The sequence below is a fragment of the Phyllostomus hastatus genome, unplaced genomic scaffold, assembly GCF_019186645.2.
Source record: "Phyllostomus hastatus isolate PE091 unplaced genomic scaffold, TTU_PhHast_1.1 phas_contig_150, whole genome shotgun sequence".
In the NCBI taxonomy this organism is placed as follows: domain Eukaryota; kingdom Metazoa; phylum Chordata; class Mammalia; order Chiroptera; family Phyllostomidae; genus Phyllostomus; species Phyllostomus hastatus.
Window position 1 is genome coordinate 13,811,909 of NW_025333611.1, and position 13,139 is coordinate 13,825,047.

Below are 13,139 nucleotides of genomic sequence, written 5' to 3' on the forward strand. Positions count from 1 at the left end.
TTTCTTGCATACGGGTTTGCCTTACTGAAGGGACGCTAATTTCCAAACAGCCTGTAGCTCCCTTCTCCCACCCTGGAGCCTCCTTCAGCCAAGGGGGAGAGCTAGGGCCCTTTCCTGATTATTTTCCAACCGTGCGGTTTGGAGGGCAGTGGGGAAGGGCCAGGGTGAGGTACTGTCGCGCGCTGCGACACCCGTTGATTAGGAGGTATTTTTCGGCCGTATCCTAACTGTATTCTTTTCTCCTCTCAGAATAACTTCAGCTTTTAGCTATTTATGGTAATGCCAAGGCTATATGGTCTTCCTCCATTAAAGCTCGTCCGCAGATGTCCAGATTTCTGCCCTCTGATGGGCGTCGCAGGCATCCCCGCAAAGTCTTTGTGTTTAGTCTGTTTCAATCAGGCGACTTTGCCTGCGCCTGGAGCTCTGGGACCTCCGCAAGCAGTGGAAGAAGCGGATGACTGGAGTTCGCGTAGCAAAATGTGGAGGAGCCAGGGCTGGAGCTGACGCGACCCTGGTGCAGCCTATCCCCGGAGGCCAGAAGGGTCATGCGTCTACACCTGATGGCAAGGATGCGCATCCAGTCCTCTAATTAGGATTTTGCACGACCCTTTCCCCTCTCCTCTCCCATCTGCTGCCTGCCCTCAGGAGGCAACTTGCACTCAAGCTCCTTTGTCATCGGGATACCCAGGGGCTTGCGAGCTAAAGGGATCTATGAGTGTTGGGGGGCAAGCACCAGGCGAATGCGGGAAAAGGGCGCAACCGCTGATCGAGTGGTTCGGAGCCAAGGTTAAGGGCACAGGCTCTGGAGTAATTTTGGCGCGGCGACTTTATTAGCAGTGTGGTCTTAAACAGGTTGATTCATTTTAACCATAGGGCATCAGCTTCCTCACCTGTAAAACGTGAGGCGTGATCTTACCTGCCTTCTTGGTCTGTTGTGGGAATTCAGTGAGTTTATGCCCGTAAAGCCTTCAACAAATGAGATCTATTATTATCTGGGGACCGCCCAGGGGAAACCCGAGAGTTGTCAGGCTCGCTCCGGGAAAGGTTTGTTCGAATCGTGCCCCAAGCCCTCGTCCTAGGCAGATTTAGGGGCTCCTAAGCCCCAGACCGATCCCCACGGTGTTGTATGCCTGCTCTCTATCTCTTAGCCGCCTGTGGGTATCTTTGTCACTTCCTGGGCCTCGGTTTCCCTGTCTGTACTACAGGGAGAGGTGCGCTCCCAGGGGCTGGAAGTATCAGTCACACAGGGCGAGCAAAGGGCAACTTCTCCGCAGCGTTGGGCGACGGGGGTCGAAAACTGGGATCAGGTCGGGGAAATGCTTCCTTTTCTTTGCCACTTGCCAGAGATGGCTGAGAGCACGGAGGAGGAAGAGACAGATTTCCCGTGCAACCTTGTCCTGGGACTCCTACGAGTTCCCAGAAGGCGGCGGGAAGAGAGATCTTGGGTGGGGGTGGGGGTGGGGGGGCAGGGGCAGGATTTTGCCCGCGGGCCACAGGACTCTGTTGCTCCACCATCCCTCCGGCATCCGGGTACCGCTCAGGGGACCCTGTGGAGCTGTGCTGCATTCAAGTCCTCACTTTCCCAAGGCTTCCCGGCTGCTTCCGACTCCCAACCCTCTCCTCCTGCGGGTAGCGCCTTGGCCTATGCCCAGCCGCGGCCGCCACTCCACGCTGCCAGTCTACGCCTTCGGCGCGGGCGGCGTGCAGAGGGACTTTGCGCCCTTGGCCTTCCTCGTCCCCATCTTTCCCTTTGCGTTCTTCTCAGCACTGAAGCAGGCGTCTTTCCTCCGGTCTCACTCTCGGCGGTTTCTGGCTAGCGGCAAACGGAAGAGGACATTTCCCGGGATAGGTGGCCCCTTCCGGGGACGCGACTTCCTAAGGGAAACGGAGATGGAGGGAATTTTCTAGGAGCTCTCAAGTCTGGCCTCCTGGGGGCAGACGAGCAGAGAAGATCGCTCTTTCCCCGGGACCTCCCTGCCAGTCCTAGTTCGGCTTTATTTTACCTTGCCTCTGCTATTTTGGAGGGCTGGTGTATTTCTACCTGCACCCACCCCGGTAAGTTTCCGCGTGGACTGGTGCCCTTCAGGAAAGGGATTGATTTCCCTGTGCCTTAAGAAGGATGGGATAGCCAAGAATGAGGAGGTTTCTAAGTTCGTTAGCGGCTTAGTTCCTGGGCCTGAGCTTCCTCCAGTCAGGGAGACCCGAGGGCTGGGCATCCCTAACCGGTGTTTCGAACAATTGAGAGGGAGGGGCTGGGGCAGGCTCACTTCCACCGTGGAAGAAACTCTGAGCTTAGCTGGAGACTTAAGTCTAGGGGGAAACGTCAAGCCTTTCCAATTGCTCCTTCCAGATATAAACCCATTTTGCTGTTTAAGGCCTGAAAATCTGCAAGTCTGTCCCACTCTCCCGTGTGACTAGGCTGGTGAGTGGGGTTGGGGATTACTGTTATAAACTACCCTAAAGTCATGTTGTACATATAGCAGCCTGGGCAAAGCTGTGCATCACATCTCTCTTCACCAGAGATGTCATATAATGTAAAAAGGATGAAACTAGTGTCAGTACATACTTTTTACGCCCCCCCCCCCCATGCTCTGCCTTCTGGGGGTGGTGCTAACCTTACATCAGGGATTGACAGGTGCTGAAGAAATTTTTCCAAGTTTAAGATTGGAGTCATAACTTCAATATTCACTAGAGGAAATTCACCAAAAGCTAGGGCTCTGCTGGCCTGGGTGTCATCTCTCTGTTTCTTTTCTACCTTCTCTTTAGTCTCCTTCTTACTTAAGCGTTTCTTACTGGGCGAGAAAGCCAGGTTGAAAACGCAAGGACATCAGAAGAAAAGCTATGGATACACTCTGCCTGATTAAAATAAAGTACACCTGCCACCCCAGGTGAGGTGTCTGCTGCCTGCACACAGTCAAAGGGCATTCGTCTTAGCAAAAAATTCTTGCCCCCTTTCATTTTCCCTCCTTCTATGGCCTGGCAAATGTGGAGATTGCTCCCTCTTACTTAGTTCTTGGAGATGATTGGCTCTGGGGCAGGAATTGGGCTGCTGAAAGCTTCTTTCTCTGGACCCATTTCTCTTTTGAATCAGGCAGCTTCAGACCCCTCAACAAATACATTATTTGTGGAGTGCTACTATATTCTCTTTGACCCTTCCTCCCCTAGAAATCCATCTCTTGTGCCTCACACTGATCCCAGTCCTCAGAGTGACTGGATCTCTCCTTTCTCTAGCACCTTTGCCACCTCCCTTTGGCAGTGATCTCTCCCATTGTGTATTCCCTGTCACTGGGGTATGTACCTCACTAGACCCCACTTGGAGTCCTGAATACTGTTTACTGCAGAGTAAAATAGAGACTCAAGCAATTAAGGAGAGCGGGGACTGGATCTTATGTCAGGGCTATCTGGAACTCAATCATAGGACAGAGGCCTCTGCTTCCTGGTCCCTTTCCCTTGAAGGATCCCCTCAGAGAACACAGGGGAAGAGATTGGCTTGCTGGGGATCTCTGGGCCTTGAGGTTAAGCCTATTGTTTTGGGAAGTTTTCAGTAGTCCCAGTTTCAATTGTGCATTTAAATTCTATAGAGATGCAGAAGGTCCAGCTTCCTCTTTCCCCTCCCCACAAACCTATAATCCTTCAATTCTCTGCACCAACACATCCTTCTTGAGTACCTAGTGTGTCCCAGGAACTCTGGTAGATGCTGTGGGCATCATGATGGATCAGAGAGATCTCTTCAGGAGTGTCTTGGAAGAGATGGCATTGTTATGGTACCAGGGAGAGAAAGTGATTAGCATGTTAGTGGTTCAGAGTAAATGGTACGAGAGCTGGGAGGCTTTGTGAGTAAGAGATAAAAACAGTGTATGGAGGCAGTGGCCATGTACCCACAGGCCTGGAATATCATCTAGGTTGGGAATCAGGAAGTGGCTCCCACTTTCCAGCTCTGCCAAGAGTACAAAGTGTAACTCTTGCCTGTCTCCATTCCATTCAACATGGGCATGTGTACTTTTACATCCCTGACCCCATGAGCTTCCTAAATCAAAGGGCCAAGCCAGGCCAGCAGAACGGGGACCTGGATTTCTGGCAAAGAATTTCCCCGAAGGAGTCCTTAGCAGATTTGGCTGCAGTCAGGGAGTTCCTTTGAGGGCAATGAAACAGAAGTTCACCATGTGCTTATTAGAGGTTACAACCTGCTAAAAAATGATGGGGCACATTACCTAGAAACATCTAGTTATTTCCTTTGCCAGCCACAAGCATATAATGCCAAAGGTCTGAGGTAGGAGACCATTTCTTCTTCCCTTCCTTCTTTCCTCCATCTCTGTCTTGACAGACGGCAGGGGCTGAAGTTGGGGAGGGTTTCTTCAAGCTCACCCGTCCCCCACTCCATTTTAACAAAAAGAAGGAGGATGAGAGAAACCCTACGCCAAATAAACGACTAACCAAAAGCGGCGTTGTTGCTTCGGTAGTTACTCTGAGGAAGGCTACTCTGGGGCGGGGTTGAAGGGCTGGGGATCGCATCTGAGTTGATTTTAAAACGCATCGGGACACAGCTCCAAGAGAGGACATTCGTTCCACCGTTTACATATCCTTGGATTACTGGAGAGAATTGAGCATTTGAGGACAGTGCCTCTAACGCCTGCGGCCTCAGGGCTAGGGTCCAAGTCGGAGCGTTTCAGAGGCCAGACTAGGGGCAGAGCCCAGGTCCCCCACTCCCCTCCCAGCGTGAAGGCGGTGCCCTCCGCGAGCTCCCAGCCCCAGCCTCCAGCACCCATTTTCCACCCCACCACCCCTTCCTCAAAGCGAAGAGGTGGGCACCTGGGACGTGCATCCTGCTTTTTCTGCCCGGGGTCTCCCGTCTCCTTCACTTTTGCCCCCGACGTCCCAGGACAGCGGAGCAGGACGCGGCATCCGCCTTGGGAAGGGGAAGCCTGTGCGCCTCCAGCGCGCTCAGGGTGCAGCGAGGATGCTAAACAGACCGCAACGGCCAGGATGCGGATCCTAGCTCAAATCCTTAAGAAGAATATCTCCCTCCCTTTCCTTCTGTCCCCCTTCTCCAGCCCGGCTCTGCCCTGCTCAGCCCCACTGCTCCCCAGCTGAACGCAGGAGCTCAGCGATCCTTTGCTCGCCACTTTACGAGGAACTTTGGCCGGCTCCCGGGAGCCGCCGGGAGAGGGATGTTAATGAGGGAGCGTGGCCCTGCATTGCGAGCCAGTAGGCTCCTGAGCTGCGATTGGCTGCAGCGAGGCGGAAGAATGACGTTATGCAAATGAAGGGGCGGGCCTGTGAGGAGCGGGTCCCGCCTCCTCCCTTTGGGGTTAGTGTGCCTGTGTTTAGCTCTGGGGAGAGTCAAACTGGATTCCATAGGGAAAGCCTGCAAATCACTTCTATTTTAGCAAGGAGAAAACAGAATTTCCATCCAGCAGGGTCCACCCCTCTCTTTCTCCCTCTCCTCTCCTTCTCTCTTTCTCTCTCTCTCCCTCCCCCCCTTCCTCTCTCCCTCTCTCTCCCCCCTTCCCCCCACCCCAATCTCCCTCTCTGGTGTATCTGTCTACGGCAACCAGCGTCCTCCTCATCTACACGCACTGAAGGAAAGAAACATCTTTGGTTGGGAGAGAAGGAGGAAAAAAAAAGAGAGGAAAAAAACTTGCCTGGTTGTGGAAAATGACACTTGAAGTAGCAAAGCCGGCAGCGCGAGTTGAGTCTATTGTTTCTTAAATTGCCATCAGGGCTTTTTTTTTCTTCCTGCTTCTTCAAGTGAAGGGTACCTCTGCAAAAGGAAACTCCAGCCCCTCCTGCCCTCCACCGGCCTGTGATCATTACAAAAAAAAAAAAAAAAAAAACAGCGAAAAAAAAAAGCACCCAAACCAAAAATTAACCAACCAAACAACCCCCAACAGCCAAGCATACATCTCATTTTTTTTATTTTGGTCTTTTCGTTGGATTTTCCCTTCTTTTTTCTCTGTCTTTTTTTCGGGTAATCGCTCAGTTTTGAGCGACGGTTTACATTTTTTTTTTTTAAATTTGCTTTCTAGCCCGCCTTGATCTTCCAGCGCGAGTTCATCGTCTCAAAAAAAAAAAAATCTCTGGCTGGCGTTTTTCTTTCCCTTTTTTTTTTTTTAAATATTTTCAAGGGGGAGGAGATTTTCCACAAGAAAAGGTTGTTTTCATGTTTGGGATTCAGGAAAGCATCCAACGGAGTGGAAGCAGCATGAAGGAAGAGCCGCTGGGCAGCGGCATGAACGCGGTGCGGACGTGGATGCAGGGCGCCGGGGTGCTGGACGCCAACACGGCGGCGCAGAGGTGGGTACCGCTCGGGGACCGCGGCCGGGGAGGCAAGTCGCCGGCAGAGGAGCCGGGAGGCGGTGGCGGCGGCGGCGCCGCCGCGGGGCCTGGCTGCGCTCATCTGTCCGCCACTCCGCTCTGCTCGCCTCCGGGGCTCCGCGCTCCCCGGCTGCACTGCCATAGTCGCCTGCGGCCGGAGGGCCGGGAGCTCCAGGCGAGGAGCCCACGCTTCGCCGGCACTCTCCTCTGCCTGGTGTTTGACTGTTTTCATTTTGTTTTAAGCCAGAAGAGGCGAAAGGCGTCTCACCAGCATGATGTTAGATATCTGTTTTTATGACTGCTCTTTCTTTTCTGGCTGCCTCTTTCCTTTCCTTCCTTCCTCTTTTCTTTTCTCTTTTCTTTTCTTTCTTTAATTCTTCCTGCCTTTCTTTTCTTCTTCCTGCCTTTCTTTTCTTTCTCCTTCCTTTCTTTCCTTCGTTCCTTTCCTTCCTCTTCCTTTTTTTCTTTCTTTCCTTCTTCTAAAACTTTCTCTTCATTCCTTTCCTCCCTTCCTCTTCCCTCCTTTTCTTCCTTCATTCCTTCCTTTCTCCCTTCTTTCTTTTCCTATTCTCTTTTCCCTTCCTTCTCTCTCTTCCTCCCTCCCTTTCTTCATTCTTTCCTTCCTCTTCTTTCTTCACTCCTCCCTCTTCTTTCTCCTTCCTTTGCCCCATTTTCCTCCTCTTTTCTCTCTTCATTGCACCCTAGGATCTTTTCTTATTTCCCCTATCTTGTTCTCCCTTCCTCTCCCTCTTAGCTTTCAGTTTTTTTTTTTTTTTGGTCCACCTCGAAGAACAGCAACTCCAACTTTAATTTTGACATCTCCTAAAAGTCTTCCTCACTCTCTGTCTCCACCGTCCCCTTCTAGACCCTCTCCCACTGCCAGCTTCTGGGATGCTAGACTCTTGCTTGCAGGCACTGCCCTTGGAGATTGACCAGGGGAACTTTCCGGGATACCCTCACCACTTTTTCTGGGGACTCCAGGTCCCGAGTGAGAAATGGCCTCCCCCGCGCTCCCCCCCCCCACACCCAGGTCACCAGCTGGGCTTGGGGGAGTGGGAGATTTGGCGGCCCCAGGCCTTATCGGACTCAGGGCGGAAGGGGAAGAAGGAAGATGACTAATTACATCATCCTCATTTTCTCTGGGCTGCGGACAAGTGTCCCTAACACTGTTTCCATCCCCACTGAGTATAAAGATGGGGGTGGTAGGTAGTGAGAGTGAGTTGGGTAACTGGGCTTGAAGTGAAAGTGTGTGTGTGTGTGACACGTGCGTGTGAGTGCGTGCGCCTGAGTTGGGCAGGTCGGGCTGTCAGTGACCGCCGCCCTGTGCCCCTGGCGTCCCAGCCTCTAGCCCCGGGTGGGAGCGCTCAGCCCACAGTCCTGGTCCTTACGATTTCGGAATGAGTGTGAAGATTTCTGCAGAACAGCGAAAGTTTGTCAGGACAGATCTTTAAAAAAGCAAAACAAAACACCTCAGTTCCCTTTCCCACAGCGACCACCCCTGACAGCTCTGAGTTCCACCCTTAGATCCCTTTTCTCTACATGCTTTGTTGGGTGGGGTGGGGGGAGGTGTTGGAGAATGTGACTTTCTGAGGCTGGGCACCCGCGGCTGGCAGGGGCTCATGAGGTTTCCTGGAGGATGGTTGCAGCAGCAAGGAGCTGAGCGTGTTCCCCATCTCTTCTCACCAGCCCACAGAGCTGAGACGGAAGATTCAAGGGGGTAGCGGGTACCAAGTTCCCATGCCCCCTACCTCTAAGTTGTCAATGAAGCGCTTTATTCAGCGAACGCGGGTTCACCTCCTCCAGGGCCACTTTACTTTCTCCCCACGTAGCGCGCGTCAGGTTGGAGTAAATGCTTACCGCATTTTACCTCCTGCGCAACACCCAAACAGAACTTTCACAGCGCTTCTGCGAGTTCGGGGGGCGCGCCCTGTGCTCCGCGTGGAGGACGGGACACGCGACAACACGCACATTCCGTCGCCTGGTGGGCCCAGGGCGCCGGAGACGGCGTGGGGGCGCCCACTGGGCGTTGGGGGGGCGTGGAAGAGGCGCGTGCGTACGGGGTGACAAGGGGTCGCGAGTCCGTGTCTGGCTAAGCCGTCTAACTCTGCGTCTTTGGCCGCAGCGGGGTGGGTCTGGCCCGGGCTCACTTTGAGAAGCAACCGCCTTCCAATCTGAGGAAATCCAACTTCTTCCACTTCGTCCTGGCCCTCTACGACAGACAGGGCCAGCCCGTGGAGATCGAGAGGACAGCCTTTGTGGGGTTCGTGGAGAAGGAAAAAGTAAGTGGGCACAGCGCTGCTGCCCCATGTCCCCCCGCAGGGGAGCAGGCCCAGGCGCTTCGGGAGGCGCGCTTCTCCTCCAGTGCAAAGCATGCATAACACATTCCTGCGCGGGGTCCCCTAAGACACTTCCCGTCCTGGGCGAACCCCGGCTCCTTGTCCATGAGGTTCTGCTCCAAAAAAGTTTGCACGGAGCCCGCAGAGCTGGAGAGTCGACAGGGGCTTCGCACTCCAGAGTCAAGGGCGCCCAGGATGAAGCCGCCCTCGACCGCGCGACCAAGCGCAGCTCCTGCCTCTGCTGGCCCAGGCCCGAGCCCCCAGGGGAGGGGGATCGCCTGTACGCGTCCCACGGAATTTTCTGGAAGGGAAGAGGGAGCAGTAAGGGTCGGGTTGTTTGGGGGGCGGCAGAGGGATCACAGTTGGCCGCAATTTCTGCCGCCCTCGGGCCTGTCTGGCTCCCCGGCTAGGGGCCCAGATGGGAAAGTTGCCTCGAAGTCGGTCCACGAGCTCACGCCGACCTCTCTCCTGCGTCTCTTGTGTCTTTGCGTCCTGATGCAACCCAGGAAGCCAACAGCGAAAAGACCAATAACGGGATTCACTATCGGCTGCAGCTCCTCTACAGCAATGGTGAGGTTCCCGTCGGTCCGCGCCAGCACCCCGGGGCTCCGGGTAAGGGCAGGGGGCGCGGAGAGCTCCAGGTGGACGAGAGCCCCAGCAAAACTCAGTTGTTGCCCACCGTCCTCGGTATATACTGGCCTCGCCTGAGTTTCGCCTGAGGCGGTTTCACCTGAGGAGCCCTTGACTGGCCCGTGGACTGCGGTGTTGGGCCTGTGCTTACCTGGGGCCAGGTGTGGTTCATCTACTCATGTTGGGCCGCTTTCTCCTCCTCCCCCTTGTAAGGCCCATTCCCTCCGCTTAGCCCAGTCTCCGGGCCCAAAGTCTCTTGGGCTCAGTGGGGTAGAGAGATCCTGTCCGTGAAAGGCTCCCGGAGAGCGTGCAGAGGGGCTTCCTTCGTGGGAAGGGAGGGGAGCCAGGTGGGGGTTCAGCCCCATTCCCCGCTGCAGTGCTTGGGGGGCTGGCGCGTCGGGGCGCCAGGGCTAGGCCAGAGGCCCTTGTCTGCATACTGGGGAAGGGGCGGGGGTCCTGTCCGTGCTGCTCTGGGACCGCTGGAATTCCCTGAGCCTCGGAGCCCCATTCTTTGTTTGTTTGTTTTCGCGCAGATCCCCTCTCACTTAATTCTCCTTCGTTCCCCTATTCCCTCCCTCGCTCCCCCAGGGATAAGGACGGAACAGGATTTCTACGTGCGCCTCATCGACTCCATGACAAAACAAGTAAGTTTCTTCATTTCGCGCCGCAGGGGTACTCTAGGGAGGCAAAATGTAGGGGAGTCTAGAAGGAGGCTACTCCATAGCAAGGGGCTGGGACTTGAACTCTAAACACCAGGGCCTACCGCCGACCGGGGCCCATAGGGCAGGTTTCTTAGTGCTCATCCACACATGCACTTGAGCCCGCCGCAAATGGCTCGATGGCTCTTTCTATGGGAAACTCGTACCTTGTGCGTTAAGATTACAGGGTGCTGAGTAGGGAGAATGTGGTCTCAACTTTCTTTGACCCGGCCGGGAAGCCTCAGGGGGCACAGAAGGTGCCCAGGGACCCTAGTGTGGAGTGGGAGGAACTTGTGAAACTCAAACCACCTGGGCCTCCCTCGGGAGGCAGAGAGGAGAGGGAGTGGATGAGGGCAGAGGCAGTTTCTCCAGGAATGGTGAGAGGGGCTGAGAGCACTGATGAGCCACTTCACAGATGTTGCAAAAGGAGGTGGTAGTGGCAGTGGTCGTGTTGGAAGAGGGAGCCACGATTGTTAGAGGATATTTTGCAAAAATCTTCCTGCTTTTGCCTCCAAGTTTGGCAAGAAGCCAGGCAGCATGAGTGAGCTTGTGGTCTTAAAGGTACATAGACGGCATTTTTCTTAAGCTCCCCAACACGCGTGAGTCAGGCAGTATACATTAAGTTTGAGTTATGTCTTAAAAGATACAATTATGAGCCCAGTCAGAAAAGAGGCCTGACATTTTAATGAGGCACAAGAGCATTTTTTTCTTTTTAATTTTAAGAAAAAAGTTTAGTTTCAGAATAAAGTAGCTGGTTAGGTAGTTGGAGGACTTAGAAAAAAGAAGACAGCTTTATTGGATGGGGGGGAAAGGAATCAGAACAAAGAAAAGTTATGCATTGTATACCAACTACCAGTTTAGTAAGAGGGTTAAAACTTATTTGCCTGATTGCGATTTAAACATTTTCCTTTTAAAATAAGGGAGGTGATCTTTCATTGATACTGGTTTGGAAGGCTTTAGCTTAAGGAATACACACATATTTAAAATTTGTTTTTGGTAAGCTGTGGCTTAAACATGTTCAAAAGGCATATCATTAAGCTGTTAGAAGTTTTAAAGTCAGCAAGAAAAAATTTAATAATAGATCATTTTGATTATTGCTCTCATAGTTCATTGTGAACCAAGTAGAAAAATGAGGGTAAAAACTGTATTTTTAAAATAAGTATTTATTGAAATCTATTTCAGGTATTTGCCTAAAAATTTGACTCTCTTGAAGGTCTGTTTATTTCTTAGTTGATTGTTCAGGGTAAATCCACATTTATACTTTTAGTTTTGGTCTTACTTTTTTTTTTATTGGTTTTGATTATTGTATATGCTAATTCCCTCTCAATTGGACATGTTGTATTTTGTTAAAACAATTTTTTCCTGCTAAGCAGAAACACAAAAGCTTGATTTCAGTCACTTTTTTTTTACGATATCAAAACAAAAATGTCTTAAGTGGAGTTTTGTTTTTTAAAATTGTCTTTGATACCCTGGAGACCTTTTCCTGCCATTCTCATCACAGCAGAGGAAAGATGGAAGGGGGAGAGTGAAGGGGAAATCATGGCCTCCAATACATATTCCATAGGTATTTATTAGAATTTACTTTTTGGAAGATAAGACATCCCCACAGACTAGTGCAGAAGGCCTGTCTGCTTGTGCAGCATCGGCTGCTCTCACGCTAAATTACAGACAACACTCTGAAAGGAACAATTGTAAAGAGCACAAAATAAGGACACGTTTGACGTGATTAACTCCTCTCAAAACTTTATTTTAGATCCCTGACACAAAAAGCGCCAACAGAAATTGATTTCTCGCATTATGAACTGAATAGACTTTACACACTTCCATATGGTGGGAGAGGGATCTTTTATATTTTTATAAAGCATTTTTATGATTTTTATAAAGTATTACATCAAATATCATTTTACTAACAAAGCCATAGCAATGAAGAAAAACTACAACTTAAGGCATTCTTTGACCTCTTGATATGGTGAAGTCAGTTGTGTAGGTGTGTGGGGGGGGACCGGGAAAGGTACAGTTTATTTTTAATAATAGCAGGCATGAGAAAGTCACTTGCCATCATGTGACATCTCACTGGAAATTAAGATGATCAATGTATGGCGTTCTTTATTTTGGTGGGGAGTGACCTGAAAAAAAGGTTTAAAAAAATTCTCTGAATTTAGTTTAAAAAATATCAAGAAAGAGTTTTTTGAGTCATACCTGTTTGCTTTCAGAATAATTGTCTAATGCCTTCTGTGTAGCTTTCACTTTGAAAGGCATTCCTTGCCCATTCTCCCGTTGCCTGTTGGTTGATTATGTGCTGTAAGAGTTTGGGAAGTAGGGTAGCCTCTTGTGTACGCAGTGAACACAATAGTCTTTAAAAGGCACATCAGTTTGAAGAAGCATGACTTTCCTCAGCTGTGACATAATTATTACATTTTAGCCTTGATGAGTGAAACAGTGGATTCTCATTTAGCTTGAATTATTCTAAGATAATTAACTACCAAGTCTGATTAAAAAGTTCTTAAATTTTTGATTTTAGTTAAATGTGCAGTGACCCCTTTCATCAGAAATAAGTCTTGATATAAGCTGACTAATTAAATGGTTACATCTCCCCCAACTCCCCATGAAATTCTTCTAGATAGACTCAGGATTTTGACACTTAGAATGCAGACTGGAATAATTTTAGTGATGGGATGAGTTCTAATAACATCATGCATTTTGAAGGGAATATGAAGCTACAGTTTGAGTCTTTCCTTAGCTGCTTGTTTATGGGAACATTTTATTTTTCAGATCAGAGATGCAGCTTTATGTGTGTGATGTCCTATCTTTGACTCACACGATGGGGTTAAAACTCAAAGGGAATCTTTGGCAAGCAAAATCCAAAACTAGCCGTGTACTCCATATTTTCATAGAATGTTTCTGATCTTGGGTGGAGGTAGAATCATTGAGATCAAACAGAAATGTACTCAACCAAGATGTATTGGTATGACACAATGTTTCACACCTTTTCAAAGTGTCTCATTACACCATTTTGGGTAATGACTCTTAATTTTGGGCTCTACCAGAAAGATGAAGCTCCGTTAGAAATGAATGTGTAAGGATGTGAGTCCCCTCATCCCTCAATGTCTCTTATAAACCACAAAGGATATCATGATATTTGAAAAATTCATCCACCAAC

General features: G+C 50.6%; 1 protein-coding gene across 4 annotated transcripts in view; it reads left to right on the forward strand.

Moving 5' to 3' along the window:
• Nucleotides 1-5,553: 5,553 nt before the first annotated feature.
• EBF1 (EBF transcription factor 1) overlaps nucleotides 5,554-13,139 on the forward strand; it is a 378,394-nt gene continuing 370,808 nt past the window's right edge. For 3 of the 4 annotated variants that reach the window (XM_045826138.1, XM_045826160.1, XM_045826169.1), the window contains exons 1-4: nucleotides 5,554-6,294; nucleotides 8,438-8,594; nucleotides 9,158-9,221; nucleotides 9,870-9,925. In XM_045826138.1, coding sequence (XP_045682094.1) covers nucleotides 6,161-6,294; nucleotides 8,438-8,594; nucleotides 9,158-9,221; nucleotides 9,870-9,925 — 411 coding nt within the window. In that variant the 5' untranslated portion in view covers nucleotides 5,554-6,160. The remainder of the gene's footprint in view (nucleotides 6,295-8,437; nucleotides 8,595-9,157; nucleotides 9,222-9,869; nucleotides 9,926-13,139) is intronic. The other variant, XM_045826149.1, reaches the window with a different exon arrangement.